The 27,031-nt window shown below is 44.9% G+C and overlaps 1 protein-coding gene and 1 long non-coding RNA gene across 9 annotated transcripts in view; both read left to right on the plus strand.

The window, feature by feature from the left end:
* The first annotated feature begins 23,232 nt into the window (after positions 1 to 23,232).
* Positions 23,233 to 27,031, plus strand: part of RBMS3 (RNA binding motif single stranded interacting protein 3) — a 1,330,859-nt gene continuing 1,327,060 nt past the window's right edge. For 2 of the 8 annotated variants that reach the window (XM_060640721.3, XM_060640722.3), the window contains exons 1-2: positions 23,233 to 23,863; positions 24,777 to 25,057. In XM_060640721.3, coding sequence (XP_060496704.3) covers positions 23,701 to 23,863; positions 24,777 to 25,057 — 444 coding nt within the window. In that variant the 5' untranslated portion in view covers positions 23,233 to 23,700. Of the gene's footprint in view, positions 24,228 to 24,776; positions 25,058 to 27,031 lie in introns of all 8 variants that reach the window. The other 6 variants (XM_060640719.3, XM_060640717.3, XM_060640720.3 and 3 more) reach the window with 5 other exon arrangements.
* LOC132684146 (uncharacterized) overlaps positions 25,084 to 27,031 on the plus strand; it is a 160,086-nt gene continuing 158,138 nt past the window's right edge. The window contains exon 1 of the long non-coding RNA XR_009612568.2: positions 25,084 to 25,827. This is a non-coding gene — a long non-coding RNA (uncharacterized LOC132684146). The remainder of the gene's footprint in view (positions 25,828 to 27,031) is intronic.

Here is a 27,031-nt window from a genome sequence, read left to right on the forward strand (position 1 = left end):
ATCCTCCCCAGCTATTTGTCCCTCTCAGGAGTTTAGAACTGGAAACAGAAGCAGAAAGGAGGAGTTGCTGCAGGTTAAGGGAAAGTGTTTGTAGAAAAGGTCTATCAACTTGAATGCTGGGACTCAGCCTCTGCCTAATTCCTGTGACATCAGTTAGCTCTAGCTATGTAGCAAATTTCCCCAAAGTTCTGTGGCTCACAACAACAAGCATTTATTAGTATAATGCACACATTTAGTAGTTGTCTGTCATGCACCATGGGACTGGCTGGGGGCTCTGATTTTAACTGGGACAACTCTATTCCATGTCTGTCACCCACTCACGGGGCAGAGACCTAGCTGAGGCATGTTCTTCTCATGGCAGGAGCACAAGAGAACAAGCAGAAACATGCAAGGTTTTCTGAAGAGCAGGCTTGGAATTTGCACACTGTGATTTCCATCTCATTCTATTTGTCCAAAACAACTTACGTGGCTGAGCACAGTCGCAAAGGCAGGGGGATCGACTCTGCGTCTTCAGGGAGAGGAATGACCAGTGCTCATGCCACAGGGAGAGGTGAGCACTGGGGCCTTTGATGCAGTCCTCTATGCTGCTCTGGGGGCATCTTGGTTGTATTGATTGCTTAGCCTCCCACATCTATTCAATACGTTCACTTCTTTTCCCTGCCTCATGAGTAACAAGGAGGAAGCACATCTGAGACCGCTGCCCCTTAGCACTGCCGAAGGAATGAGCCCCACTGTGGTCCTGGCTTAAGAGCCAGTTGTCATATCCATGGCATCGGGTGGAAGAGGCAAAAGACCATGAACCAAACTCCGATTTATTTATACTGGCAGTCCCTGGGACAGGGAAGGACGAACAGTTCTCCTGTAATCCAGAACATCCCAAAACACATGGAGTTCAGTTTTTAGTCAAATCCTCAAACTCCTCCTTTAACTCCATCCAAGTCACTGCCTGCGACCTTCCTCGGGGAAGTCCATCCCCCAGGACCTTCCAGTAACACTGTGTATTTCCATTCCCAAATCAGGCACCTCCTTGTATCACTGTGTCATTAAAATAGAAGGAGTGATTTGTTGTCCCGGGACATTTTATTTGGTGATGACTCCCCCAGGGCTCAAGATGACAATGGAATATGCCTGGCTAGCTTTACCGGTCTAGAGGAATGGAGACCTTTTTCTGATTGACACACAAGTGTCACCTAAGCCATAATACCCCTGGCTTTCTTAATTCTGCTTTGGTGATAATTCTAATGCTGGGTGATTTTTCTTCCAAATTAGTGCAAACTGTAGATGCCTTGTGGTTCAAATTATTCAAAGAACCAACTTTTACCATCTGGTATTATTTATAGCCACCAGTTGGTCTTTAAAAAAAAATTTAAGTTTATTTATTTGTTTTTGAGAGAGAGACAGAGAAAGTGAGCAAGAGAGGGGCAGAGAGAGAGAGAGGGAGAGAGGGAATCCCAAGCAGGCTCCACACCAAGCCTGATGTGGGGCTCGAACTCACGAACTGTGAGATCATGACGTGAACCGAAACCAAGAATTGGATGCCTAACCAATCGAGCCACCCCAGCACCCCAACCACCAGTTGGTCTTAAACTGACTTTTTTTCCCCCTAACTCTCCTTGTATTTTTGTGCAAACCTATTTTCCTTTAGAATGTTAACTGTACTTATTTCATAAGTGCTACTTGGACTTGAGCATACTAATATATTTTGTTGTCAATTTTACTGCCCATCTCTAGCTGAGACTGACTCTGGCTACTTATATGCAAAAGGATCTTAGCTAATACCTCAACCTAAGAAATAGTGCAAAGAAGCACCAGGATTGCTTAATCAACATGGCGGCTCTATCTGCAAAAGTTTAAAAAAAAAACAACGCCAACGTAGTCTTGGCTGTATTAGCAGCATCAGGCAATTACGGAATCTGCTGCAATAAATGGCCAAGGTTATGACACCCATAAAGTTTAATTTGCATTCTGAATATCACGATGTGTTCACTGAGAATGCAAAGCAGGTTCTGCAGGACGGGAGCTGCTAAATTCGAGTGCATTTCAGGATTTCTTCAGTTGGTGTAAAGGCAGGAGGGAATGACTTGTTTGGTGTGTGGTCAGCCTCAACCTCTGCCTCCTTCAGCCGAACGTACAGAGCATTGAAGCAGATGGTCCTTGTGGGCTACCCTTGGAGGAGACGGAGTCACCAGATGGTCTGATGTGCATTGTGACTAAGCAGCACTGCAGCCAATTGGATTATCCGGTCGTTTTGGGGATTATGGAGATGGCCAGAAGATTTATTGGGTTGCCATGATTGGAACCTGCTGGCAAGAGGATGAAATGATTGAGCCAGTTGTGCCAAATGTGTATTCCAAGTCACCCAGGGAGAAACTGAGCTGGCATCGTGCAGAGACCCTGCAACCAGATGAGGATCTCATTGCTGGAGAACTAGAACATATAGGAAATCGTATTTCCAGGTCAACGGAATCACACTTCTACAGGGGAGATCGCCCATAACACTTTCACACAGCTTCCTCATGCTTACCTATCACGCATGGGTCAGTGGGCAAGGAGGGGAGGCCAGGGCTCTAAGCTTCTCTGTTTGACTGCATAAATCTCCCGCTCTTCTTTTCCCCATTCCTGGGCACCTTCCACATGTCAGTGTTTCCAATGAACCAGTGTGGAACCGAACCTCCAATGAACCTCCCCGTGTGGAACCAGCGATGCCCTGTGTCTGCCTGCTCAACACCTAACTTCTCTACCATGACCACTGGCATAATGGGCCTCAGACTTACAGAATCATAAGGAATTCCTTTTTGGTGAAATGAGATGGAGTTTTAGGACACCAGGAGAGAGAGAAAGAGTGAAAGACTGGCCAGAAGTATTTCACCATCCTTTATTCCCTAAAAATGCAGTGTGCCAAGCCAACACAGACATGACCTCAATAGCAGGTGAAGGGCCTCTGCTGTTTAATGCTCCAGAAACTGAAGACTGGCTCAGAAAACTCAGTCTCGCATGTAAGGGTAGGGCAAGGAGGGCAGGGGAGAGGGGGAGAGAAGGCAGTAATGCTTCCTACCTGAGCTCGACTCTCTGAGCACCGGCACTCCAGAGGGGGAACTGACCTGGCCACTCTTCCCGAATTACAGAGGGCAACAACAGGGACCAGCTGTGACCTCTAGAGCTCCCTTGACTCATTTGAGACGTTTATGAGCAAGAATTTAAAAATTTTTCCCCTCACTCCCTTAATGATAATAGAGTTTCTTAGATAGTTGGTTTCTTAGAAAGTGGGTTTTTTGGTGAGGAATTTTTATTGTGGTATCTTCTGTAATAAAGCAAAGTGAACACATTAGCGGCCAAACAAAAAAGCCTATGGAAAAGAATGTATGCAGCAGACCAAACAATTTAAAATTATTGTTATATAATCACTGAGAGGAAAATATAACCTAGGAAAAGGAAAATAAAAAGTATCCATCATCCCCCACTTGGATGTGGGTATATTCCCTTCTGGCCATTTTTCTAGGTGGGTGTGAATAATTTTATAAAAATTGTATCATTGTATACACATACACATCACATATGCTTTTCCATTTAAGATTATAGGATAATCTTTCCCTCATATCATTAGTCTTAAACACAACATAATTTTGATGGCCATACTATAACTTTCTATTCTTTTCATGGTTTTTAATAGGGAACATGTTTTTATGCTCATGAATAATATGTTTTTAATTAAATTTTTTTGAGAGAAAGAGAGCGTGTGGGAGCAGGAGAGGTGCAAAGGGAGAGAAAGATAAAGAGGCAGAGGGAAGGAGAATCTCAAGCAGGCTCCATGCCTAGCGTGGAGCCTGTTGCAGGGCTCGATCCCACTACCCTAGGATTATGACCTGAGCCAAAATCAAGAGTCAGACATTCAACCGAATGAGCCACTTAGGTGCCCCACTCATGAAAAATATTGAATGAATATCTACTTATATAAATGTGTGAGTATCTTTCAGTTGATTTTTTTGGTATTTGATTACAGGATTGTAACTAAAGTTGTATTGCAGAGATAAAAGCCGTCAGGGAGACAGCAGTGGTGAGAGATAGACCCAAACGTGCCGTGGACTCCAGCATGCCCACCTTTCCCTACTCCGCACACCATTCCCAGACTACAGGCCACTGACTACAGGCCTGCCACCCCATACTTGACCCCCATTGCGATCCCAGCCCCACTGGGGGATGTGCTTGCTAGTTCCACTCGTCCGCCTGTGCCACGGTCCCTGTTACTGACATTCCTCTGGTCCTTTGATGTCCCCTTTCCAGACCCATACTTCTCCAGTCCTCCCCACAGTGCTGTAAGGTCTCATTGCTTTAACACATTTTTTTTTTATTGCGCGATAGTCATGGCGGTTCCGCTTCCCTGATGGAGTCCTAAGGTGTGCTTGGACTGCTTCATAAAAAGGGTCCAGTGAATCCAGGCTTTACTTTCGTCGTCGTCCTCCTCCTCCTCCTCCTCCTCATCATCATCACCCATCTGCCCAGGTACCTGCTTTAGGTCTATAATTTAATGCAAGCATGCATCTTAGCTTTTTTTCTCAATTTCAACAAAAACCCACCCACAGAAACATTTGTAAAGTGTAGTAAGTTGTACCGACAGGTGTAGGAGGATATGAAGGAGGATTTTCTGTGGTAGCTTTGAAAACAAGTCCACGTTGAAGAGCCAGCCTTCTTATTCTTATTCTTGACTTTCTTCTGCTGACACTGGGAACTCTCCCTGGTTCTTTACCTGATGTACCCAAAATGCTTGCCTCTTCCAGGCTGTTCCCCTTTTTCTCTGCACTTCTCATCCTCAGGTCTGTTTTCTCCTCCTCTTTCCCAAGAGTAAACCCTACTTATTCTTATTTTGCCCTGCAGACCAGCTTGGCCTTGGCCTTGTTTCTTGGACTATTGTAGTGGTTCTCAACCAGGAGCATCAAGGGGGCATTTGGCCATGTCTGGGGACATATATGGTTGCCCCGACCACGTCTGATACTGGCACCTGCTGGGTAAAGGCCAGGGCTGCTGCTAAACATCCCGCAAGGCACAGGAAAGGTCCTATCCCTAACTAACATTTGTCCAGGGGAAAATGTCAAAAATGCTAAGATTCAGAAACCACATACTAGTGCAAGAACCGTGTTCTCACAGCCTCTCTGTGACCCCAATTAGCTTACCAAGCTAGTTTTCCAAGGAAAGGTACTTCTCTCTCCATGAGGTGTTTGGGAAAGGAATTGTATTTCCAACTCTGTATAAACAGAAGCTATGGCTGTCTCTACCCTACGATGCCACACATGTTCCAGTGTCTCAGCTATCGGATTAGTTTCTAGAGCTGTGCTGTCCAATATGATAGCCACTTGATACGTGTGGTTTTGAATTCATTAAAATTAGTGTTAAAAATTTGTGCCCTCAGTCACACTAGCCACATTTCGAGTGGCTACCAAATTGAACGGCACAAATATGGAACATTTCCATCACCCCAGAAAGGTCTATTGGACGGTGCTATTGTAGAGCTTCTGACGTATATCCTTTTCTTCTGGGTCCCTGGACCTCTTTCTTCACTCTTTTTTATTCACTCTATAGAGCACTGTGTTCATGATGATCCAAGTTAGCAAACCAAGGCAGGTCTTGCCCCCATTACCAGGGCCAGCTGAAAAATCTGTCTCCAGGAAAGGCATTCTGGCTTCGTATGAGGACAGTAATTTAAAGATGCTTAGGGTCTTTGAAAGGAATTGTAAGGACCTTTTCTTTCCTTTTTTAATTTTAATTAATTTTTTCTAATATTTGTTTTTGAGAGAGAGAGAGACAGAGTACAAGCAGGGGAGGGGCAGAGAGAAAGGGAGACACAGAATCTGAAGCAGGTTCCAGGCTCTGAGCTGTCAGCACAGAGCCCGATGCGGGACTCAAGCCCACAGACCACGAGATCATGACCGGGCTGAAGTCAGATGCTTAACTGACTGAGCCACCCAGGTACCCTAGGACTTTTTCTTTCCTAAGGATCCACAGCACATAGCATGGTGCTTGGTGCATGGTCAGCATTTAAGAAATAATTGTTCAATGAGTAAGTGAATTAATTACTTTTGTAGATTGTAAGAAGTTATGTATCCGTGTGTTGGCCTGAATCTTGGGCACTCCAAGACTAACCAGAATTGGCCCTCAGGTTCATGTAGCTGAGAGTTACATGGCAGTGTGGAGGAATGAACAGAGAATGGGAGTTTGCGTTTGAAGGCTTGAATTCCAGCTCCTTCCCGGCAAGGTGACCTCGATTGCTCAACCTCTGGAGCCTCAGTTTCCTCCTCTGTAAAACAGGGATTTAATATTTGATTTCTCTACCTCCTGGGGTTTTGTGAAGCATGAATAAGGTAGCATATGTGACAGCACTTTGTAAAATGTAGACAATAGTGATTTTAGTTATCACTGTAATACAAAGTCAGTGGTTCTGGTTAGAATTAGCAAGGACCATGTATTTCTTCCCACTACAGAACTCTGTCTTTCAGACTCATGGTAACATTCGTTTATCTTACTGCTGAAAAGATTCTTGGTTACCTTGAACTTATTCTCTGACCCTCTTTCACTTCCTTTATTAAAGAAAAAAAAAGACTCTAGTGCACAGGGCTTTTGCTCAGGAATAGCTAATAAATTACAGATGCCGTAAATGCCAAGCAATGACAACAGGCCTCTCTCCAGGGTTCAATGTCATTGAATTCCACCACAGCAGTCTCTTCCACTTTCTTTTCTGCTGGCATTTAATGCCACACCTGATGACATCCTGGTCTCATCTTCGGAGAGTGGTGTAACACAAGTTAACACTTTTGTCATTATCCATTGAGCTGATGTTGAGATTCCTAAGAGGGTTTAAAAGCAAGAGCCTCTGGATCCAGTCATAGCAGATACTCTTTAGAAACCTGCTCTTCTGAAATAGCGAACAAGGCTGCATCTAGGTCTATAATGGAATTCATCAGAGCTGCTGCATTTCCCTTTCATTGGGGGGGCTGTCCGAGTTTAGGGCTTCCTACTATGAGACTTTCAAGTTGTAAGCATTATTTCTACAGCATATATTTCCAAGCCCTTGCTCTGATTGCGGTGCTCTTTATTTCACTTTATTCACATCGTTTCCACCTTTCAGGGTCCGTTTCTTTCTTCTGTTCTTCGGTGGACTTCTCTGGGAATATTACTCTCATTTTTTCCTTCCCTGTGGTAAGAGGATGGAATGACAGAAACTTGAAATTGGAAGGGATCTAGAGGACCCTCTAGCTCAAATATGCCACAGTGCTTGAATCTGTGCCAACTAATTGTTCAACAGGTGCTTGAGCCAAATATGATATCAGTCCTCTTAGAGTTTATAAAAGTGGTTCTAATGATCTTGTACCGTAGTTTTTACTCCTCAGTGAAAGAGATACGGGTTGTGCCTTCTTGATCTCTTTCAACCGTTAACATAGTGCTAGATGTTAGTATTTGTTAGGATTGCTTTTGGCTGCATGTAACAGAAAACTGAATGACAATGACTTAAACACATAAGGTTATAATTTCTCCCATAACAAGAGGTCTCAGAAATGGGCATTGCTCCTGTTGGTTCAGTGGGTCAGTGATGTTGGGGGCCAGCAAAATCTTTGCTATGGATCTCTTTGCTGGAGCAGATGTCAAATGGCCCCACGATTGCATTCAAGGCAGGAAGTGGGAAGTTGCATCTGTAACTTGTTATCAAGAGAACAACAGCTTCTCCAGAAAATTTCCAGTAGATTTTTGCTTATTTCTCACTGCCTAAATTGATCATGCTACCCTCTTGTAGTTACAACATTGGCTAGGAAAACAGAAAATGGGATTGCCCTGTTTGGCATATCCCCCAGATAATCTATTTCTGGGGGATGGGCTTACTGCCTCTCCTCAAAATATTAGGGTTCTGATAGCCAGGGAAAAAGGGAGAATGGATATTAGGAAGACTGCTGCCATAGGCTGTGTTCCTCCAGAAGCTGATCATGAGACAAGGTTGCAAGGAAAAGGGGGTGTTTTATTTAGAAGGTGATCCCCGGAAGCATTGGCAAGGATGGGAAAACAAGAAAAGGGAGGGAAGGTAGCCAATTAAATGTATACTAATGAGAAGGTGAGTGCTGTAGGCAACGGGACTCATTCCTGCTCAAGACCTCTGAGACACCAGCATAGAACATGCCTCAGAGCGGTCTCACCCGAGCGGCCAAGAAGCTGGGTATTTGTTCACCCATCGCTATCCGGCCTTGGCCGAGAGCTGCTCCCAGGCCCAGTAACTGCCCAGTACCCCCAGCCCACCCCATGTAATGACTCCGTGTCTCCCTCAAGCAGAGCCTCAGATGCTTGTGATAAGAAGCTATCCATGTAGTTCGGAAGAGTGAGTTCCCAGGGATATGCACCGTGTCTTCTAAACTACCATCAGAGCCTGTCACAGTCCTTACGAGGCACTCAATAAATACTTTAATTCGATGAACATTTATTGAGTACTTACCACTTGCAAGTACTGCACAAGATATTTACTAATTGATTTTTTCTTAGGCAGAATTTCTTGGTATAAATAAAATAAAACAAGTGGCATTTGCACTCAGATTTTGGTAATTGTAAAATGCACTTGCCTGGAGGCTGTGACCCTTCTCCCTTCCCTTTTCAACATTGGCATGTAAACTCCTTGTTCCTATCGAAAGACTCAGTCAGTCCTAGAACATCTTGTCACAGCACGTACTGCAGTTCTTAGGAAACAAGTTGTTTTATTTAATGAAGTGTTTAGCGTTTCAGAGTTCTACTTTGTCCTTAAGAGCAGACATTTACTAAATAGTCCATTAGTTGCCTGAAAGAGTGAATGCTTCTTTTTCTATTCTAGACCAGTGATTTACTGCAATGAGCTATCTGGCATTATAACCATCATTGTTCTTTTCTTAATAATTAAAATCAGGAAGTGACTGCCATGAATGTAAGACTTGGCTTTAATCCTCCTTAGGAGTTATTGTTGGTTACCCACTACAGCAGGAAGAATATAATCAACCTACCATTTGAGGCCATTTGCTTCAGTGCGAGGTTGTCTTTTGCCTAGGGAATTGAGTCTGATGCTGTGCTGTGACTGTTTTGTTCTCAAATTCTTTTGCTTCCTTTTTCTCCGGCTTTATCCCCCTGCTCTCATTGATAACTGATTCAGCAGGCTGTTCAGTGGGCACCAACGCCTTGCTGGCATCTGCCCCATCCCTTTTCTGTTGTGGCAGACATATGGTTTCGTGGCATTGACCACGCCCCCTACACACACATACACGCACACACAGATTCAGGGACAGGACATGATTGGCTTACATCAATTAAATTATCATATTATGTTGGCCATGGTGATTAGTTCATGGGAGGGCGTGCGATGTAATTTAGCCAAATAAGTGTGGAGCCGGCCAGAGGACAAAGATTATACAGCAGAGAGAGAGACAGATGGAAGAGAACAGTAGTGAAACCAAGTTTCCATGGACCCATCTTTACTGAAACAGATAGCTTGTACTTCCTTTCTGGTGGCAGCCTTGAATTGAACCCACATTTCACTCCTAATCCCCTTTTCTGTTTCATTGGATTCCAACTCTGGATTCCAGTCATCTAACATGCATGGCCCGACCTCCTCAAAATGTGGCCAGTGCTTGACCAATGGAAGGAGTCAGTTATCTAGTTGACTAAGACTTTCTTAGACATAGGAATTTACCATACAACATATGATAATTTTATCTTGTAATAGTGAGTCTTTCAATTGTATGCTCCAAAATGGTTGCCTTGTTCTAAATATATATGCAAACTCTGAGGGAAGAAAATGTTGAAGATAAGGCCAGTTCTGGAATTGGTGTTCAGGGTTGTTATTCCTTCCACTGTAAGCCAAAAGTCATGTATTTATAAATGGTGAGTGATTAGCTCTGGAACCTGAAAGGTGTAATTTTCAGCAAATTATATTTAGTGTCTTTCACCTTGTATTGATCTCTGAGGGAGAAGTCATTTCCACTTATAAGATGCAGTCAAATGCAATGCCTTTGGTACAACAGGTATTCTCCAGTGCTCTCCAAATAGCATGAGAGGAGAGAGTTTCACCGGGCCATATGAGAGAGTTACAGTCGTTATGAGGAAGCTTTTCTTCCTGGGAAGAGGCTTAAGAAGTGGATTGGGTTACTCAAGGATGTGGAGGAACATATCCACTCACATCTTTAAAAATAGAATCAACAGATTCTTAATGGTTGGATATGGTTAATTGGGGAGTTGCTTAAAGACACTAGAAAATAGACTCTTTGGATGTTTGAGGTTTAACACAGAAAAGCCTATCCTTAGTTTCATGTCTAAACACTCAAGTGAACCTTCAGAACGAGTAACACTGTAAACGCAGAAGCAAAAATGCACACCATCTTGAAGGTATGGGCTTTTCCTCTTTTCTCCTAAACAATCATTCCACAGAACTTGTTGGCCTCCGATATTCTGGTGTGTAGCTGATGCTAAAATAGGTCAGCTTTGGTTGAAATCTGACAGCTACGTGGCACATAGATTTTGCTCTCACTTTGACCATTTTTTGAAACCTTGTTGGATGTACTCCCATGTGGTCAGAGGATATTTATGGTTTGCTCAATAATCTTAGAACTCTTCATTTAGAAGCAACAGGTACATGTAATGACTCACCCAGTCTCGTTGATTATCTTTCTGATTCCAATTTAGAATGCAGTGCTTTCTCTTCTTTCTATGTCCACTGACTTGTTAGAAATCTTACTTCTTGCTTCTGTTACTGCTGTAGTGTCCTATTTGGTTTCCTTGACCTCTAGTCTTACTCTTGTCCATAGAGTTGTCATAGAAATCCCCTCCGTTTTCTTATTTCCAGCTTAAAATACCACAATCATTCCGCCGTAGTGTGCATGGTCTCATGTCTGAACTTCTTACCAGGACACAGAAATGCCTTCATGATCTGGATCCAGCCAACTTTTGCATCAACCTGATGCAACTCTTGCACACACTTGAGGTTCCCATAATGTGTCACATTACTCTCATCCTCCATGCTTCTGTACCTGTTGTTCTTGATACCTGGAACAGCACGCTCCCTCCCTTTTATTCTTCCTTGTTAACATTTCCCCGTCCTTCCAGATTCAGCCCAGCCATCGCCTCCTCCCAGACCTCTCAGAGTAAGTTAGATGCACCTTGTGCTAATTGTCAGTCTCCAGATCTCCCGGAGGGCTAAAGCTGTGTCTTGATATTTTTCTTAGTGCCTGGCACAGGTCCTTGAGAAAGGTTTGCGAAATGAATGGATGAGTGAATGAGGTTGATATTGTGCTTTGCATTTTCATTTAGGGAAGAAGTCAATGAGTCACGCTCATTATACATAGTCCTGAGAAGTTTGGACTATGGTTGAGCAAAAATGCTGTCCTCAGAAGACCATGGTTGGCCTTGTTTTGCTGATTAAAAATGTAGACTGTACTATACAAAAAAGCACAATGCCATGAGTTCTACCATTTAGGCATACAGAGAGAAGACCAGGGCCCCAGAGCTTGTCCCACCTATATAGAAGGGTACCTAGATTGATACAAAGTTCCTACGCACCCAAGAGTCTGGGAAAGGTAGGTGAGGGCTGCAAATGCAGACAGCAGCATTCTTGATCAATGTGTCCTAATGTATCCTGACTAGAATCTCCTCTGTGAAATGTAAAAGTTTCAGTGAAGGGGTATTTCAAGAGTGGATCCACTAACATTTAAAATTTGCAGTTGAGGGGCGCCTGGGTGGCTCAGTCGGTTAAGCGTCCGACTTCGGCTCAGGTCATGATCTCACGGTCCGTGGGTTCGAGCCCCACGTTGGGCTCTGTGCTGACAGCTCAGAACCTGGAGCCTGTTTCAGATTCTGTGTCTCCCTCTTTCTCTGACCCTCCCCTGTTCATGCTCTCTCTCTCTCTCTGTCTCAAAAATAAATAAATGTTAAAAAAAAATAAAAAAAATAAAATTTGCAGTTGAAATGGAATCTAATAATAATCCTTAATGTGTATTAATAAGTGTGATAAATAAGAGCTTGAGGTAATGTTATAACTTAACCCCCATGACCCAAAGGTATAGGAACTATTATTATACCTATTTTACAGATTGGGAAGCTGAGGCCCAGAGACATTTAATAATTTAGGTAACTTTCCAAAGTCATACCTTTACTGGTGGTGGAGTTAGGATTTGAAATGATATGATCAGACATCAGGGACTTGTACTTTTAATTAATCACCTCTCTTAAGCTTAGCTACCAGGGAAAGCAACATGTGCACATTCTCAGTTCTTTTTATTGATACTGTGTCAACAAAAGCATATGAGGTTTTAACTATATAAACAAGCTAGCAAGATATGAAGCATCAAATATTTAAAACTAAGAATCTGGAATATAAGTAAATATGCAGAGAAAATATAATTCTTCTGTCTGTGCAAGACAGAGGTTATTAGTTGCAAGGTAATGACGAAAAAACTGAGATCAGAGAGAGGTGTGCTGAGTTGTCCAAGGTCATAGAGTAACTGAGGTGGGATTTGAACAGAAGAGCCGTCTTACTCAGAAATCTTCACGGGGCCCCCACTGTTGGGCACTGGTAAGGCTCTCACTTAAACTCGTCACAAAAATATAGAGCAGCGATAAACTTACTGCCAGAAATCCTGCTTATTACTTACCAATGACCAGAAGATGAGATTGAGTCGATGATTTTTGCTACCCAAAGCCAACTGTTCTGGTATTAAAATGAGCTAAGAACCACCGTGAGGTACCACTGCATACCCATTAGGGTGACTATTATCAAAAAGACAGAAAATACAAAGGGTGGGCAAGGATATGGATAAATTAGAACACTCCTGTGTGGTTGGTGAGGATGTATATGGGCAGCCACCAGAGAAAACAAGCTGGTAGTTCTTTAAAGAATTAAAAATAGAATTACCGTATGATCTAGAATTTCAGTTCCACGCATATGCCCAGAAGAACTGAAATCAGGGACTCAAATCAGGGACCCATGTCCCTAGCAGCATTATTCCCAATGGCTAAGGCCCCATCAGCAGATGAATGGATAAACAAAATCTGGTACATACATACAATGGAATATTATTTATTCTTAAAACGGAAGGAAATTTGACACATGCTGCAACATGGATGAACCTTGAGAATGTTAAGTGAGATAAACTAGGCATAAAAGGACAAATACTGTATAATTCTACTTACACGAGGTACCTAGAGCAGTCAGATTCATAGACAGTTGAATGGTGGTTGCCAGGGGCTACGGGTGGGGAGAATGAGGAGTTGTTTCATGGGTACAGAGTTTCAGTTTTGCAAATGAGCAGAGTTCTGGAGATGGATGGTTGGTGATGGTTGTGGAACATACATGTATTAGTGTCACGGAACTACACATCTCAATATGATTATGATGGTAAATTTCAGGTTAGAAGTATTATATAATAATTAAAAATAACTTTAAAAACTGAGCTAGCTGGATGTATCAGTTGAGGTCCAATCAGCAACCCAGATGCCATTCTACTCTTTCACATGGAAGGGATTGTGCTGGAATTGGTCACATATGGCAGCCAGGGGATGTTGAGGGCACCAGAGGCTAGCCAGAGCAAGAGGTTGGTCCCATCCCTAGAGCTGGAAGCCCATGGGGAAGGAGGATGTGTTACCTAATCCCAGAATCTGGGGTTATACAGTGGGAATGGGAGCCACAGAGGGTACTAGTACCCAACCAGACAGCTGGGCTGTTGCTGGACACAGGCAAGGCAGACAGATGGACGAAATACCCCAGTGTCTCCCCTCCTTGCACCCTCTTGTTTTCTACCCGTGCATCCCATGGACTTAAACCAACCAGAGACAAGTTAGCAAGGGAGCTCAGAAGTGTAGTTCCCCGTGACACAGAGCAGAGCAGGAGACGCAACTAATGCAGTGAGGAACAGGTTTGAGAGCAAGCTGGCAAAACACCAGCACATGGGGTCATGCAAGATTTCTTTCTTTGCCATTTAAAAAGCTCTCCAATTCCTGTAAAGACTTTAAAAAATCTCTCTACATTGACTTTCAAACATTACAATGCTCGGTGATACTGGTTAATCCCAATTAAATTAATTTACCTTCTACAGGTTAGACACATTCAAAAAGAGTCTATGGAGAAATATATTTGAACAGAGGTTCGGCTTTGGGCATCATTCATTGCTTCAGAGACTGTCTTGTGGCAGACCAACTGAAACTCATCCTGAGCTAAATGTCATTCTGTGCAATAAATATTAAAATATATTTATAAAATTTATAAATATATAACTATGAACATTCACAAACACATGACACAGATTGTGTGTGTATATATATATATATATATATATATATATATATATACGCACACATATATATGTATATATATACGCACAGACACATATATATGTCTGTAATGTGTGAGCGCTGATGGCATAAAACTCCTACTATCCCTTTAAATGCACTGCCTTCTTCCTTCACTCTCCCAAATGTAGGATTGAGTTCCATTTCCTTGCAACTTCTACACCCGGCAGTGTACTTGGAATATAATGCTGATAACAATCGTAAATTGTACATTTTTATGTTGATTTGTCTATTTCTGCAAATACCTATACATTGCTTGAGAGCAAAGACAGAAGATATGTGAACATATATGTGTATGTGTATACATATTATTCATACATATTTTTGCGTGTGTGTTCTATTGTATCTGTATCACTAATAATTAACAACAACCCATGCAGGACCAGTTACATCGTAGGTACTCGATAAATGTTTTTGCAAGAATGAATCTGCTACCTGATGACAGAGAGCCGACAGGTTAGAAGAAATGGGTGTGGGGCCACGGGAACAGGAGGAGTAAAAGCCGCAGGTGAGCCGTTCAGCGATGGTGACTGGGTCGATGGTGCTGATCATGTAAGTATGAAGAATCAAGCGAGGCTTGACTTCAATAAAGTGAATTAGGCTTTTGAAAAATTTGAATAGACAATCAGAACTGTGGAGCTGGTTTCAGAAGAGATGTCAGGACTCGGAGGTAAAGAATTGAGAATCATAGGGGCGCCTGGGTGGCGCAGTCGGTTGAGCGTCCGACTTCAGCTCAGGTCACAATCTCGTGATCCGTGAGTTCGAGCCCCGCGTCGGGCTCTGGGCTGATGGCTCAGAGCCTGGAGCCTGCTTCCGATTCTGTATCTCCCTCTCTCTCTGCCCCTCCCCCGTTCATGCTCTGTCTCTCTCCGTCCCCAAAATAAATAAACGTTAAAAAAAAAAAAATTAAAAAAAAAAAAAAGAATTGAAAGTCATCTTTATAGTAGAGGAACCACGCTGTGGCAGCTTGTTTTGTCCAGAGATGGCTGCGACAGTGTTTCCTCCTGGCCTCCATCCTCTTCTGGTACCTTCCTATTTCCCCATTGAGAGGTGGAGTCTACGTTACCTCCCCTTGAACATGGACTCTGTGTTTGCCTCAACGGACGGCATAGCAGAAATGACACTGTGCGACTAAGTCATAAAAATGCCTTGCACTTCTGCCTCCCTGTATTAGGTTCTTTGCTTTTGGAAACCAGCCACCATGCTGTGAAGAAGCCCAAGTGGCCATTGGTGAGGCCCAGGTGGAGGGAACGGAGGCCCTGAGCTCCCAGACAACGGCCAGCACCAGCCTGCCAGCCCCGTGAGTGGAGCCTCCAGCCCCAGCTAAGCTGCCCCGGCTGGGGCCCCACGGAGCAGAGGCATGCCATATCCACCGAGCTCTATCTGTACTGTAGATGTGTGTGCCACATAGACGATGATGATTGTTTCAGGCCTTGGGTTCTGGGGAGGTACATTATACACCCGCAGCTGACCTTTCGGTGGTGAAAGGATCGTGCAATTTGAGTCAGCCATGCCTGCGTTAAAATCTCTGCTTCTGCTACCACCAGGGTTGTGGCTTTAGGCACGTTACCCAGACGGGCAGAACCTCTGTTTTTTTGTGCAACAGATAGGATTAGTAATGGCTGCCCCAGAGAGCTGTTAAGATCATTAAAGAGATGCCATAGGTAAACGTCTAATGCTGGGCTTCATCTCTCTGGTGATGGTGAGCACTATTCCCCGGGATGAGCAAGCTGAAGTTCTGTGAAGAAAGAGTATTCGTGGAGTAGAACAGGTCATTTGGAAACAGATAGGAAAAGAAAAGTTAAAGAGACAGTAGGGAATAGTCAGAGGGTGAGGAGGCAATCGAGGCTCAGTAGCTTTTTGAGAAGGTTGGGGTGAAATATGAGACCGAAGGCCAGCTGAGATCAACAGCTGGAAAGGTATTGATTTCAGCAGTGGGGAGGTGACTAGTGACACATAGCACGGCAGTGTCGACAGAGCACAGCCTGGAAGCCTGCATGCCGAGGAAGTAGTAAGAGGAAGCAAAAGTTGGTAGTCACTTGCACCTTAATTTCTAAGCATGTACATGATATTCTTAAAGAACCTGAGAATACTATTCTATGAAAAAGGCATATAACACCCATTCAAATTTCAATTTCCCCACTAGAGTGGTCCTTTTCTCTAGAAATACATTCAGGTGAATCTTAGAACTCATCACCACACTCTGTTGGTTTTCCCTAGGAGCTCATTTATTATATTTATGGCTGTCTCTGTGGCTTGTTTCCTGTTTCCTGCTTACATTTAGATTCTTGGTTTTCCAAAATGTCTTGCCTAATTTTTACTATAGTTGTACGTGTTGCTTCTACGCTGCTTCCAAAATGAAAAACACGGTGTGCAAATAAGGACATAATGACCAGGAGACCAATGGCCATATCTAGAAATAGATCTGCTATTTAATAGATGAAAATGAGAACATATTGTTACAAACGCCAGAGGGTTTCCCACTCTCACTTGATTATTGGATGCTCTCTGTGTGCTCTTAACTGGTCAGAAAATATCTACTCTTGTTATCTCAGATCTTGGAGCTGAAAGGAAGGATAGGTCCCTCAATTAATAAAAAAGGAAATGAAGGCTGAGACAACGTACTGCAAAGTTAATGGTTATTTACTTTCCTGTGGTAATTCAGTGAATTTGAAACACGTGACCACAGTAAGTCCATGATGGAAACCTACTTTCCAAATGGCCTATTCTTGTTTTACTTTCTTGAAGACTAAATTTTCCCAGATGAGATGTAAAGTTGTTTCTAAGCCTTCGCATAAAAGGTCTTTAATACTCATTCTCAAACATTTATTTAGTCCCACCATGTGCAAGGCACTGCATGAGGTGGGTCTTCTAAAATATACTATACAAGGGAATGAAAGATAATATATGGTTTAAAAAGACACATCATGAAAATGTAATATTTATTAGGCTCTTGTAAGATAAAAGGCACTTGCTAGAGCACCACCTCTGCAAGCTTTACACCTCTATAAAATGTCTGGTTTGCTCAGTTGATTCTAGCATGATGCTAATGAGAGCCAGGTCAGGAGTTTAATTCTTGACAGTTTTGTACGAGGAATGTTAATTCTGACCAACCACATCTAAGACCCAACAAATCAGTTCTACAATTGAGGGGAGTGTGATTGGTAGAGCTGGTCATCGCCTGGTGACCACACGGGATCGATGAGTGGATATGATCGATGGGAGGAAATGGAGCTGTTCAGGGTGGGCTCCCAGAATTCCCACCCACCACAGGAGGCACCATGCCGTGAGGAGGGTTGGAACCTGGGACTTGGGACTAATATTGACGCAGAATTTGTTTGGGGGGGCTTACCACTTCTTCCCTACTTTTGATGTTTCTTTCCATATGTAGGGAATCCAGGACGCTCCTGGTGTGTCCTCTTTTAGTCTCTGTCTTAGGTGTCTTAACTGCCCAATGAATTTGGGAAAAATGAACTGAGCTTACAGGCCTCTCTTCCTTGTACCTTCTGGGAGCTAGCAGCCTGCAGGGTGCATGCAAAGAAAGCTTGCAATAGCCCCAGAAGGCTGTGACTGAGTGGATCTGTCTGCCTGATCCGGGAGTTCAAAAATAGGAAGACCATTTGCCTACAGATGCAAGCTACATACTCCAAGCTGCTCTTTATCGGTAACAAAGGTGACCTTTTGGCACCAGTCGAGTCTAGAATGAACTCAGCATAGCCGGCATTCTATCTTAGATGTAGAAAGCCACATAGGCGCTCACACTTTGCAGAGCTGCTCCAATATTGCCAGAGCAGATATGGCACTGCCCTTAAAACTGCAATGTTCTGGAATATTTTCAGGTGACCCAGAAACGAAAGTTCAGAATCCTTGGAAATCCTATATCTGTAAACTACACCTATAACTTTAGCCAAGAAACATGGGTGCGTTTGAATAAGCAAAGGGTAGGGGAATCCTCCAAATGTTGCCTAGAACAATGGTTAGAGGTTGTTGGCTTTAATCAGCTGCGTTGTTAGGCGTGGGATATCAGCAAAGTGGTACAAACGTAGAACCGGGTTTGGCCTTTGTAGCCCATCAGGGGCAAGGGAGTAAACATTTTCTTTTTCTTTCATGGTTACTCTGCCCCCTCCCTTCTGAGGTAGACTGATGTGGACTTTTAAAGAACTTGCCCTCACTTTCTGAAGGAAAGGAGTCTGGTTGAGGGGATCTGAAGATGCCTGCGTGAGAGTCAAAACGAGTTCCGAATGGCCTCTGAGTTGGCGGCCAACCTCCTGAAATCATATTGTCTGAAGTCCCTTGGAGTTTCTTTTCTGAGGACAACAAGGGCAGTCTATTTATTGGTTTCAGTTGCTATGAAGTGACCGTCCTCAGAAGTGAGGCTGTTGCCCTTAGCTACACATTTCTTTGTGGGCATAATCTTGTGTCACACAGTACCAAATCAGCAGCCGGGCAAGGCAGAGACCCTGATGAAATATGAATACGGCGATGATGAAATATTTTTCCTAGTGTTAGCCTCCTTTTATGAGATAGGTTGTGGCCAATTCAGCTTGGAAATGACACATGACCTTTTCAAAGGCAAGGGCTGACTTTAACACTGTCCTCTTCCCTCTCAAGTAGGGATTTGCTTTTCTATTCTGAGATGTGTCAGTTAAAGTGATGTCCCCCGAATAATCTCTTTCCTGATCATCTGCTCCTCAGGGGGTTTTGTGGGGAAGGCTGCAGGGGCATGACGTAGGGAGCGCCAGGCAGCACTAATGTGATGGTGTTTGCTGCTTGTTATTTTCATCCCGGAGAAGGGAACACTCAGGCTGCTGGTGCTGGTCTTTAGAACCTGAGCATTTTGATTTCATATTCTCCTCCCTCCCCCTCCCCTCACCCCTGCCCTCCTGTCCTGTCCCATTCCACAGCTTAGGTACTTACATTCAGGGTAACTGTTGAGTACATTTCTACTTTGAATTTCATTTGCTATCTTCTGGCACCTAAGCTCCTTGACCCCTCCTTTGTTTTGTATCTCATCTTCCATTTCGAGAGGAATCTTCAAGTCTTATATTTATTTCCAACAGAGATCCAGTCTTAATTTATGCAGCTTTCCACTATGCACCAATAAGATGCTGGGGGAAAGGGTGTCTTCATGGGTCTTCTACCCAGAATCTATTTGCACTCTTTTGTCTCTTTTTCTTAAGGCAGCTCCAATTGCACCCCATGTATGCTGGTGTTTGAAAAGGCTGTAAAATTAAAGCTACGTAGTTATAAATACTATGAAAAAGGTTTTGACAACTTTTGGTGGCATTTAATTCAAGTTAAACTCCCCTCATTCAAAATAGTAAGCATAATGTTACCTATTATGTAAATGAGGTGGCAAGGCAGATGTTTTTCCTCCTGATGTACTCACTGGGGATTAATACATACAAAAACTGAGCAGGAGGGGCCTGTGTTCAACCTGGGAGTTTGAACAAGGGTTGAGCAACAGGAAGGATGCTTACTCCAGAGCTGCTCTGTTCAACAGGGGAGCCAATAACCTCACGGCGCTATTTACATTTAAATCAATTAAAATTAAATAAAATTAAAATGAAAAGTTTCCCTGTCTTAGCCATCCATAATTCATATGCTCGATTAGCCACATGTGGCTGGCGGCTACTTACCGAAGAGCCCAGATACAAAACATTTCCATCACTTCACAAAAGCTCTACTGGACAGTGCCGCTAATCACAGAAGTTATTAAAGCAGAGCCAAGATGCTTGTGGATTCCTCCTCTCAGTTGGAACTTTATCTGTGAGGGTTCTACAAACTTCTTGCAACGGGTGTAGATCCGTAAAGAGCCAAGAGACAAATAAAGGAGTTGGGATCAGGTTGCTGCTGTGGATCTCAACTTTAAATGTGCAACCTATCACCCGGGGATCTTAAAGTGTAGATACTGAGTAGGTCTGGGGTGGGGCTAGAGAGTGGGCATTTATATCTGGCTGCGGCTGGTATGGGGATTGCGCCTGGAGAATCACGGATTTATAGCACTGATTTCCAGTCTTGGCTAGCTATCATAATTACCTGGGTAGGTTTAAAAACTACTGGTGCCTAGCTCTCACCCCCAAAGATTCAGGTCGAATTTGTCTGGGGTGTGTGTGTGTGTGTGTGTGTGTGTGTGTGTGTAGCCTGGGCATCACAGATTTAAAAAATCCCCAAGTGATGATTCTCCAAGTGATTGAAATTTAACAACCATTGATGGTGATAAAGCAAGTCTGTCAGATTTGAGGACCTGAAGCATTGGCTTTACCTGGAAGTCTGTAGAAATGCAGATTCTCTGGCCCAAATCCTGTCCTGCTGAGTCATTACCTGTATTTTCCACAGCTTTCCCCAGGTGATAGATACCATGTACCTTAAAGGTGAGAACTACTGTATTGGATAACCTTTTAAAGTAATAATTTATTGATCCACATGTATGTTCTTTAAAGAAATTCTTTAAAGTAACAAGTTCTTTTAGTTCCTAAAAAATACTGGGGCATATAATTTAGTCTACCGTTATACCAAATTACTGAAGCTTTATTAAATGATCATTTTATAGGCTCAAACGTGGTGGTTTCCACTTCCACTGTAACAGAAGGAAATCAATAATCCTGTCAGAGGAGGGGAAACTGTGGACTTTCAAATCTCAAACAGAAGGTCAAAAATAACCAAAGCTTTTAAGGAACTAATTTTACATGTTTGCATAAAATTTGTCATTCAAGATAAAATGCTATTCCCTTTTTAGGTTAGTGTTGTTTTTAAAAAATTTTTTTTAATGTTTATTTTTGAGAGAGCGAGCGAGAGCGAGCATGAGTGGTGGAGGGGCAGAGAGGGAGACACAGAATCCAAAGCAGGCCCCAGGCTCCAAGCTGTCAGCACAGAGCCTGATGCAGGCCTTGAGCTCGTGAATCGCGAGATCATGACCTGACCAGAAGTCAGACACTTAACAGACTAAGCAACCCAGGCACCCCAGGTTAGCGTTTTCTGATGTGAGAAAATTATATACTTCTAATCCACTTACCAGTACACAACATTGTTACATTCTTAATTTGTGTACCTTCTCATTATGCAGCCCTAAGATCCTGGGAGGGGAGGGCAGGAAGGGACAATAATGTTTTGACAAAAAAAAAAAAAAAAAAAAAAAGTTTCTATGATTGTGTTTTCCTAATAAGTCTCTTCCAGTAGTATTTTAGGAGAACAGTGCCAAAGATAATTATAATGTAGAAGGGCCAACTATGTGATGTATTACAGCTTTTCCAATTGCATGTGGTAGGAATCCCGTGGGGATCTTGTCAAAATGCAGACTATGATGTAGCAGATCTGGGGTGGGGCCTGAGACTGTACTTCTAACAATACCGGTGTTGAGATGCTGCAGGGCCACTGATCACATTTTGAGTAGCAAACGATTAGATGGTTCTTTCAGGACACCTTTTTGTAAACTCTCATTTCAATGACTCAAAACATCAAATGGTCTGGTATAAACAGTAAGAGGGGTGATTTTGTTGGCAGTCCTGATTTGCTAATTTGAATCATCTAAAAGAGAGACATCAAAAGGTCAAAATTATTCATAGATCCATCACTATCGGGAAGCTAATCGGGAATGAAGTCATTTAAGGCAAAAGCAAAATAGTACCACAAATACCTCAGATGACTACTAGGGCAAAATTTTCGAAATGTTGCAAGCTGTCTGCATGCTTGAAGTAGCAATTTACATGCATAATTAGGTGCAATCAACAGTTTTGAAATGTAATATATTTTCTGAGCCCATATTTACTTATGACAGATGCAAAAAAAAATATCTGTGTCCCCCCAAAAAATAGAAGGGCAGAGAAAGAAAAATATTTGCATTTAACAGTGGGACTCTTTGCAAGCACATACCTAAATTTAGAACAGATTTAGTGGAAGTATTGTATCTTTATTTTGATTTAATCTTCATTTAAGCCTTGAAAGAAGTTCACAAATACATTCGAAAGTGACAAGCATGTAAGCATAATAACTTACCGGTCGGCTGTTCCAGATCCTGTTGGGCCTGACACGTAGTTTTTACTTCTACACTGGAAGGAAAATCTGACAAATTCAAAACTTTATTGCACAGAACACCACACCGACTTTCTTCCTGCCTTCAGAAGGGACTTCATTCTTTGAAGATACCAAATACCTTTGAGAATAATTTATATAAACAGATTAAACTGACGATTTCTTCTTCCTAAATCAAGGTCCTCAGATGAGTGTCACGGTGAATTTCTATCACCTTACTATTTTCAGCATAACAGGTAATGATTGTGGAGTGCTCACTGTGCACTAAGGCACTCTGCTAAGGACTTTACACAGATCATCTAATTTACCGTTGTAAAAATACTAGAAGAATTGATTTATAACAATATTCTGGGGAGGAGATGGAGAGTAAGGACTTCTTTGGAGGCACATAGCTCTCTAGATTTTTGGCTGGTATATTACTGCCTAAAGGGTCATATGTCCTTTAGAAGTACAGTGGATTTCATACCAATGCAGGCTCATTTTATTTTTCACAAGTTCCCAAATTCGAAAATGAGCTTGAAATCCAGTTTTCAGAAACTCTGAAGAAAAGCAAATCAGTTAGTCAGTCTCCAAACTTTTTCTTTCCAAAAGCATGCTCGCGTTGCAATATCCAGATTGGCTGTCTACACCGATTAAATTAAAGTGGCAATTAATTTCGGTCACATTTACAGGCAGAGTCAGAGATTAAGAGATTGCATTGAAGGATAGGACCTAATGACGTGTCCTTGTGTAACTGCATGTGTTGAGACAGTGTGTCTTGATATGGAAAAGTCTTTAAGTTAGTGCAAAGCAGTCACGAACAATGCAATTTTCTAGTTTCATTAGGTAAGCGTTACCTGCGATGCATTATATGTTATGGGGGGGGGGGAAGCCACCCTCTGCTAAGAAATGCATGAATAGTTCATTTATCTGCTGATCCATTTGGGGGCATTATGGAACTCAAAGCCCAGAACAATGGGCTCTATTTAATATTAAACAGGTTCTTAATAACCTGCTATTTCTCTCCACAGCTGCTGGAGGGTCCCCTCCTGGAAGCGCAGAGTTGCAGGAGCAGTTCCCGTGAAGTTGTAAGCTACTCCCCAGGACCAAGCGGCGTTAAATTTAGAAGTCATGCTGATCACCTGACTGTCGGCGAGCCCCGATTTAAGAAATTCCAAGTCTACCCTTGTCACCTCTATCTGTCTATATTTGCAGACGCAGCTCGCCGCCCGGCCTGGGGTCACCACCCGAACCTCCTGGAGACCTGCCCTGCGGAGGACGCCCTTCCAGCACCGGAGGGCTCGCCACTTGGGAGCGGCGGCGCCCAGTTGGCGCCCACCCCGGGACACACTGCAGTCAATGCCTGGCAGCGACTTCTCGCTTCGCCCTCAGCCTCCCCCATCGACCCTCTCTGGCCGACCTTTACGCCCAACTCGGGCGCGCTGCGAGCCTCGCGTCCTCGCCGTCCACGCGGGGCCCCACCCCTTCCCGGTTCCTGCCCGCGATCGGGTCGGAGGCGAGGGTAGGTCGATCTCCTGCCCGGAGCCGGCCGCCGGCTCCGCTTCTTCACTCCAGTTCTCCGGCGCTGAGCTGTGCGGCGCGGGGCCGGCGGCGGCGGAGCCGACCGAGGCGCGGGAGCCCGGGGACACACTCACGCACGCTCCGGAGGGCTGACCCCGGAGACGCGCGCGGCGCGGCGCGGGGGGCGGGGCGGGGCGGGGGAGAGCGGGCCGGCGTGGAGGTGGGGGTCGCCCGGCCTTGGGGGTGGGCGCGCCGGCCCCCGGCCCTCCGCGTGCTCGCCTCCTGCCAGTCCTCGCCGCCACCACCTGGCGCAGGTCGGAAACCCCTCCTTGCCTTGGCTCCTCGGCGCCGGGGCGAGGGCAAAGGTGAGGGGTCGGCGCTTGGTCGGCGGGCGGGGATGGTAGGGCTCACGCGCACCTGGCCGTCCCCATTCCTGTCCGTTTCGCCCGGCCGTTCTTCCAGTAACTTTGTTCCGAAGGTTGGAGGGGAGGGGAGACGCCGAGGGGCCCCAGGAGAGGCTGCAAAGCACCGCGAATCTGGAGGCCCGACTGGAGAGCAAGTCCCCGGGCGGCCCCGGGGCTGGGCGCGCGGCTGGGAGGCGTCGCCGCCGCCGCCGCCGCCGCCGCCACCGCCGCCGCCGGGATGCGCTCTGCTTAGCGGGGCTGCCGGGGGCGCCCGAAGGCCACCGCTCCAAGGACACGCGGCCCCCCGCGCCCCGCGCGCCCCGGCCCAGACGCCGCCAGCGCCGGAGCCGAGCGGGCGAGCGGAGCCGCGGGGAGCGCGGGCGAAGGGCGGCAGGAGGGAGGGCGCGCGGGAGGCGGCCCCTCCTCGGCGAGCCATGCGTGCCACGGGCAGCTGAGGAGCCGCCGGGCGCCGCTGCCAAGTCCCCGCTCCGCTTTTGTCTTGCCCTCCAGTGAATGGGAAGATGGAGATGGATGTTGAGGGAGTTTCTCCGCGCCCGGAGCCCATCCCCCGCTCCCAGGGGGCTGGCGGAGCCTGCCAGGCGCCGCCACAGCCGCCCCAGCCCCAGCCCCAGCCCCCGCCGCAGCCGCCGCAGCAACAGCAGCAGCAGCAGCAGCAGCAGCAGCAGCAGCAGCAGCAGCTGGCTCAGGATGAAGTGCCCGGCGAGAGTGCTGGCGTGGAGGACAGCGACGATCCCGAGGCGAGACCCAACAGCGAGAAAGGAGAGAGCAAGGTAGGTCCACAGTGTTGGAGCTGTGACACCTTTTGGACAAAACCGAGGATCTCTCGTAGTGGCTGTCACTTTAACCCCTCCGCTCCCCCCACCCCTTCCCTCGTTTGTGTGGCGGTGGGGGTTGCAGAGGTGGGGAAGGCGTGAGATCGAGGGGAGTCGGCGGGAGAGAGTGACTTTCCGAACTGGAAGGCGTGTGCCGGAGCCTGTCCTGGTTTCCGTATTCAGAGGTGTGTGCAGGGAAAAGTCTTCTGGTACTTGCGGTGTGATGCCCGGGGTAGAGCAGGGCACTCGGGGAGAGCCGTGTGGGGAGACCTCTGGTTGCCCACACAGTCTGACCAAGGCTTCTTGAGATGATGTAGGTCAAGGGGAAGCGTGTCTTCAGGAGCTGCCAAGTGGCTTCTGAGACTCCTTGGAGGGAGGTGACATCAAGCTTAAGATGGCAACAATGGGAGCAAAGTTTGGCTCCTTTGCAGAATGGAGAGCACTGCCTAACCCAGCTCTAAAGTCGAGGCCCTCCTCCTCCGCGGGCCCCCTCCTCGCTAGGAGGGCCGGGACCAGGTGCCTGGCAGCAGAGGAGCCCTGGAAATCTTTTGCAGCCCTGCTGTGTCATTGTAGACCAGGGGATAGCTACTTCTTACTGTGGCCCGGGGAGTTCTTCAAGTAATTGGATTCCAGTAAGAAATGGCTCAGATGCCATCATTCTCTGGTGCTGATGTTTCTTCTGGAGAAAATCGGAAAGTGAAGGAAACGGCATAGAAAACAACGCTCTGGTAATATGATTGGAGTGTATTTATTACAGCTTTGTCTCTGAGCCTATTTTTCCATTCACGCTTGGAGTTCTGTTTTGTGCAATGGAAGCTAGTGTTGTTTAGTTGTATCTGTGTCAGGCGTACACGTGTGGTTGTGAATACATTTGGAAACTGCCTGCTAATGTTGGGGAAGAGTTGGTGCAACAAATGAGAATAGTGGAACCAAAGAAGGGTCTGTCCGAATACTTTCTTACTTTGCATCACTTAAGGAAGCTACAACAAAATAGCTACTTGGGCTGGTTAGAAGAGAATTGCATGCGTTGAGTGCTTCCGTGAGTGCTCCTCCTACAAGATTACCTTGGTTTCTGTTGGACCTTTCCGAAGGTACTAGTGGATTAAACAAATACCCGAAACACACTGGGATCATGTGGAGTGTTGCTGTTCTGTATTTGGAGACAAGCTCACTTAACAAGTTGGTATTTGCAAATGTTCCAGATTGCCTTGCATTTTGAAACTGAGGTAAGGATTGACATTGTTGTTTATCTGCCCAAATCAGTATTGTAATTTAAATGGCAGTCGACCATGGAACTTGGAATCTGGGCGCACACCAGACCCAATTGGAGTGCCTTATGAATGCATACAGCATTTACATTGTAAAAACTATGATGAATTTTAATAGTCCACTATCCTCTGCTTTCCAGTGGCTCTTGATTTCATGAATATTTAATTCTGTCATGACTGCATATTTACTACTTTAAATGACTGTGTGCGCTCAGTTTTATGAAATAACCATAACCGAGCATTGTATTATCGAGTCAAACTTAAAGTCTCTTTTGCAGAATAGGTGTGGGGAATAATTAAAATACACAGCTGGTGCTGCCGTTTCCGTATTGTTGGTTCATATGCCCTGAGCATGAGAAATTCCTGCCATCAGCAAAAATCTGTGCTTATTTGTTTCCCTTTGATGCACCATGCAGACTGTCTAATGTTCTACCGTTTGTGAGGAATAAGGAAGGCAACGCACTACAGAATTACAGCAGGTGAAGACAGGCCTGAAAGCGGGTTGATTACATATCGTTAATTAGCATGTTCAGTTAATTGAGTATTCCACTGATGTGATTTGCTTTAGGTTTGTCTGCAATTTCTTGAGGTGGAAACAAGATACTACTTTTTTCCCTCCAGGTGTTTGCCTTAAAAAAATTGTGTTGCATCCTTCTCTTAAGCC

The sequence above is a fragment of the Panthera onca genome, chromosome C2 (assembly GCF_046562875.1).
Source record: "Panthera onca isolate mPanOnc1 chromosome C2, mPanOnc1 haplotype 2, whole genome shotgun sequence".
NCBI classification, from domain to species: Eukaryota; Metazoa; Chordata; class Mammalia; order Carnivora; family Felidae; genus Panthera; species Panthera onca.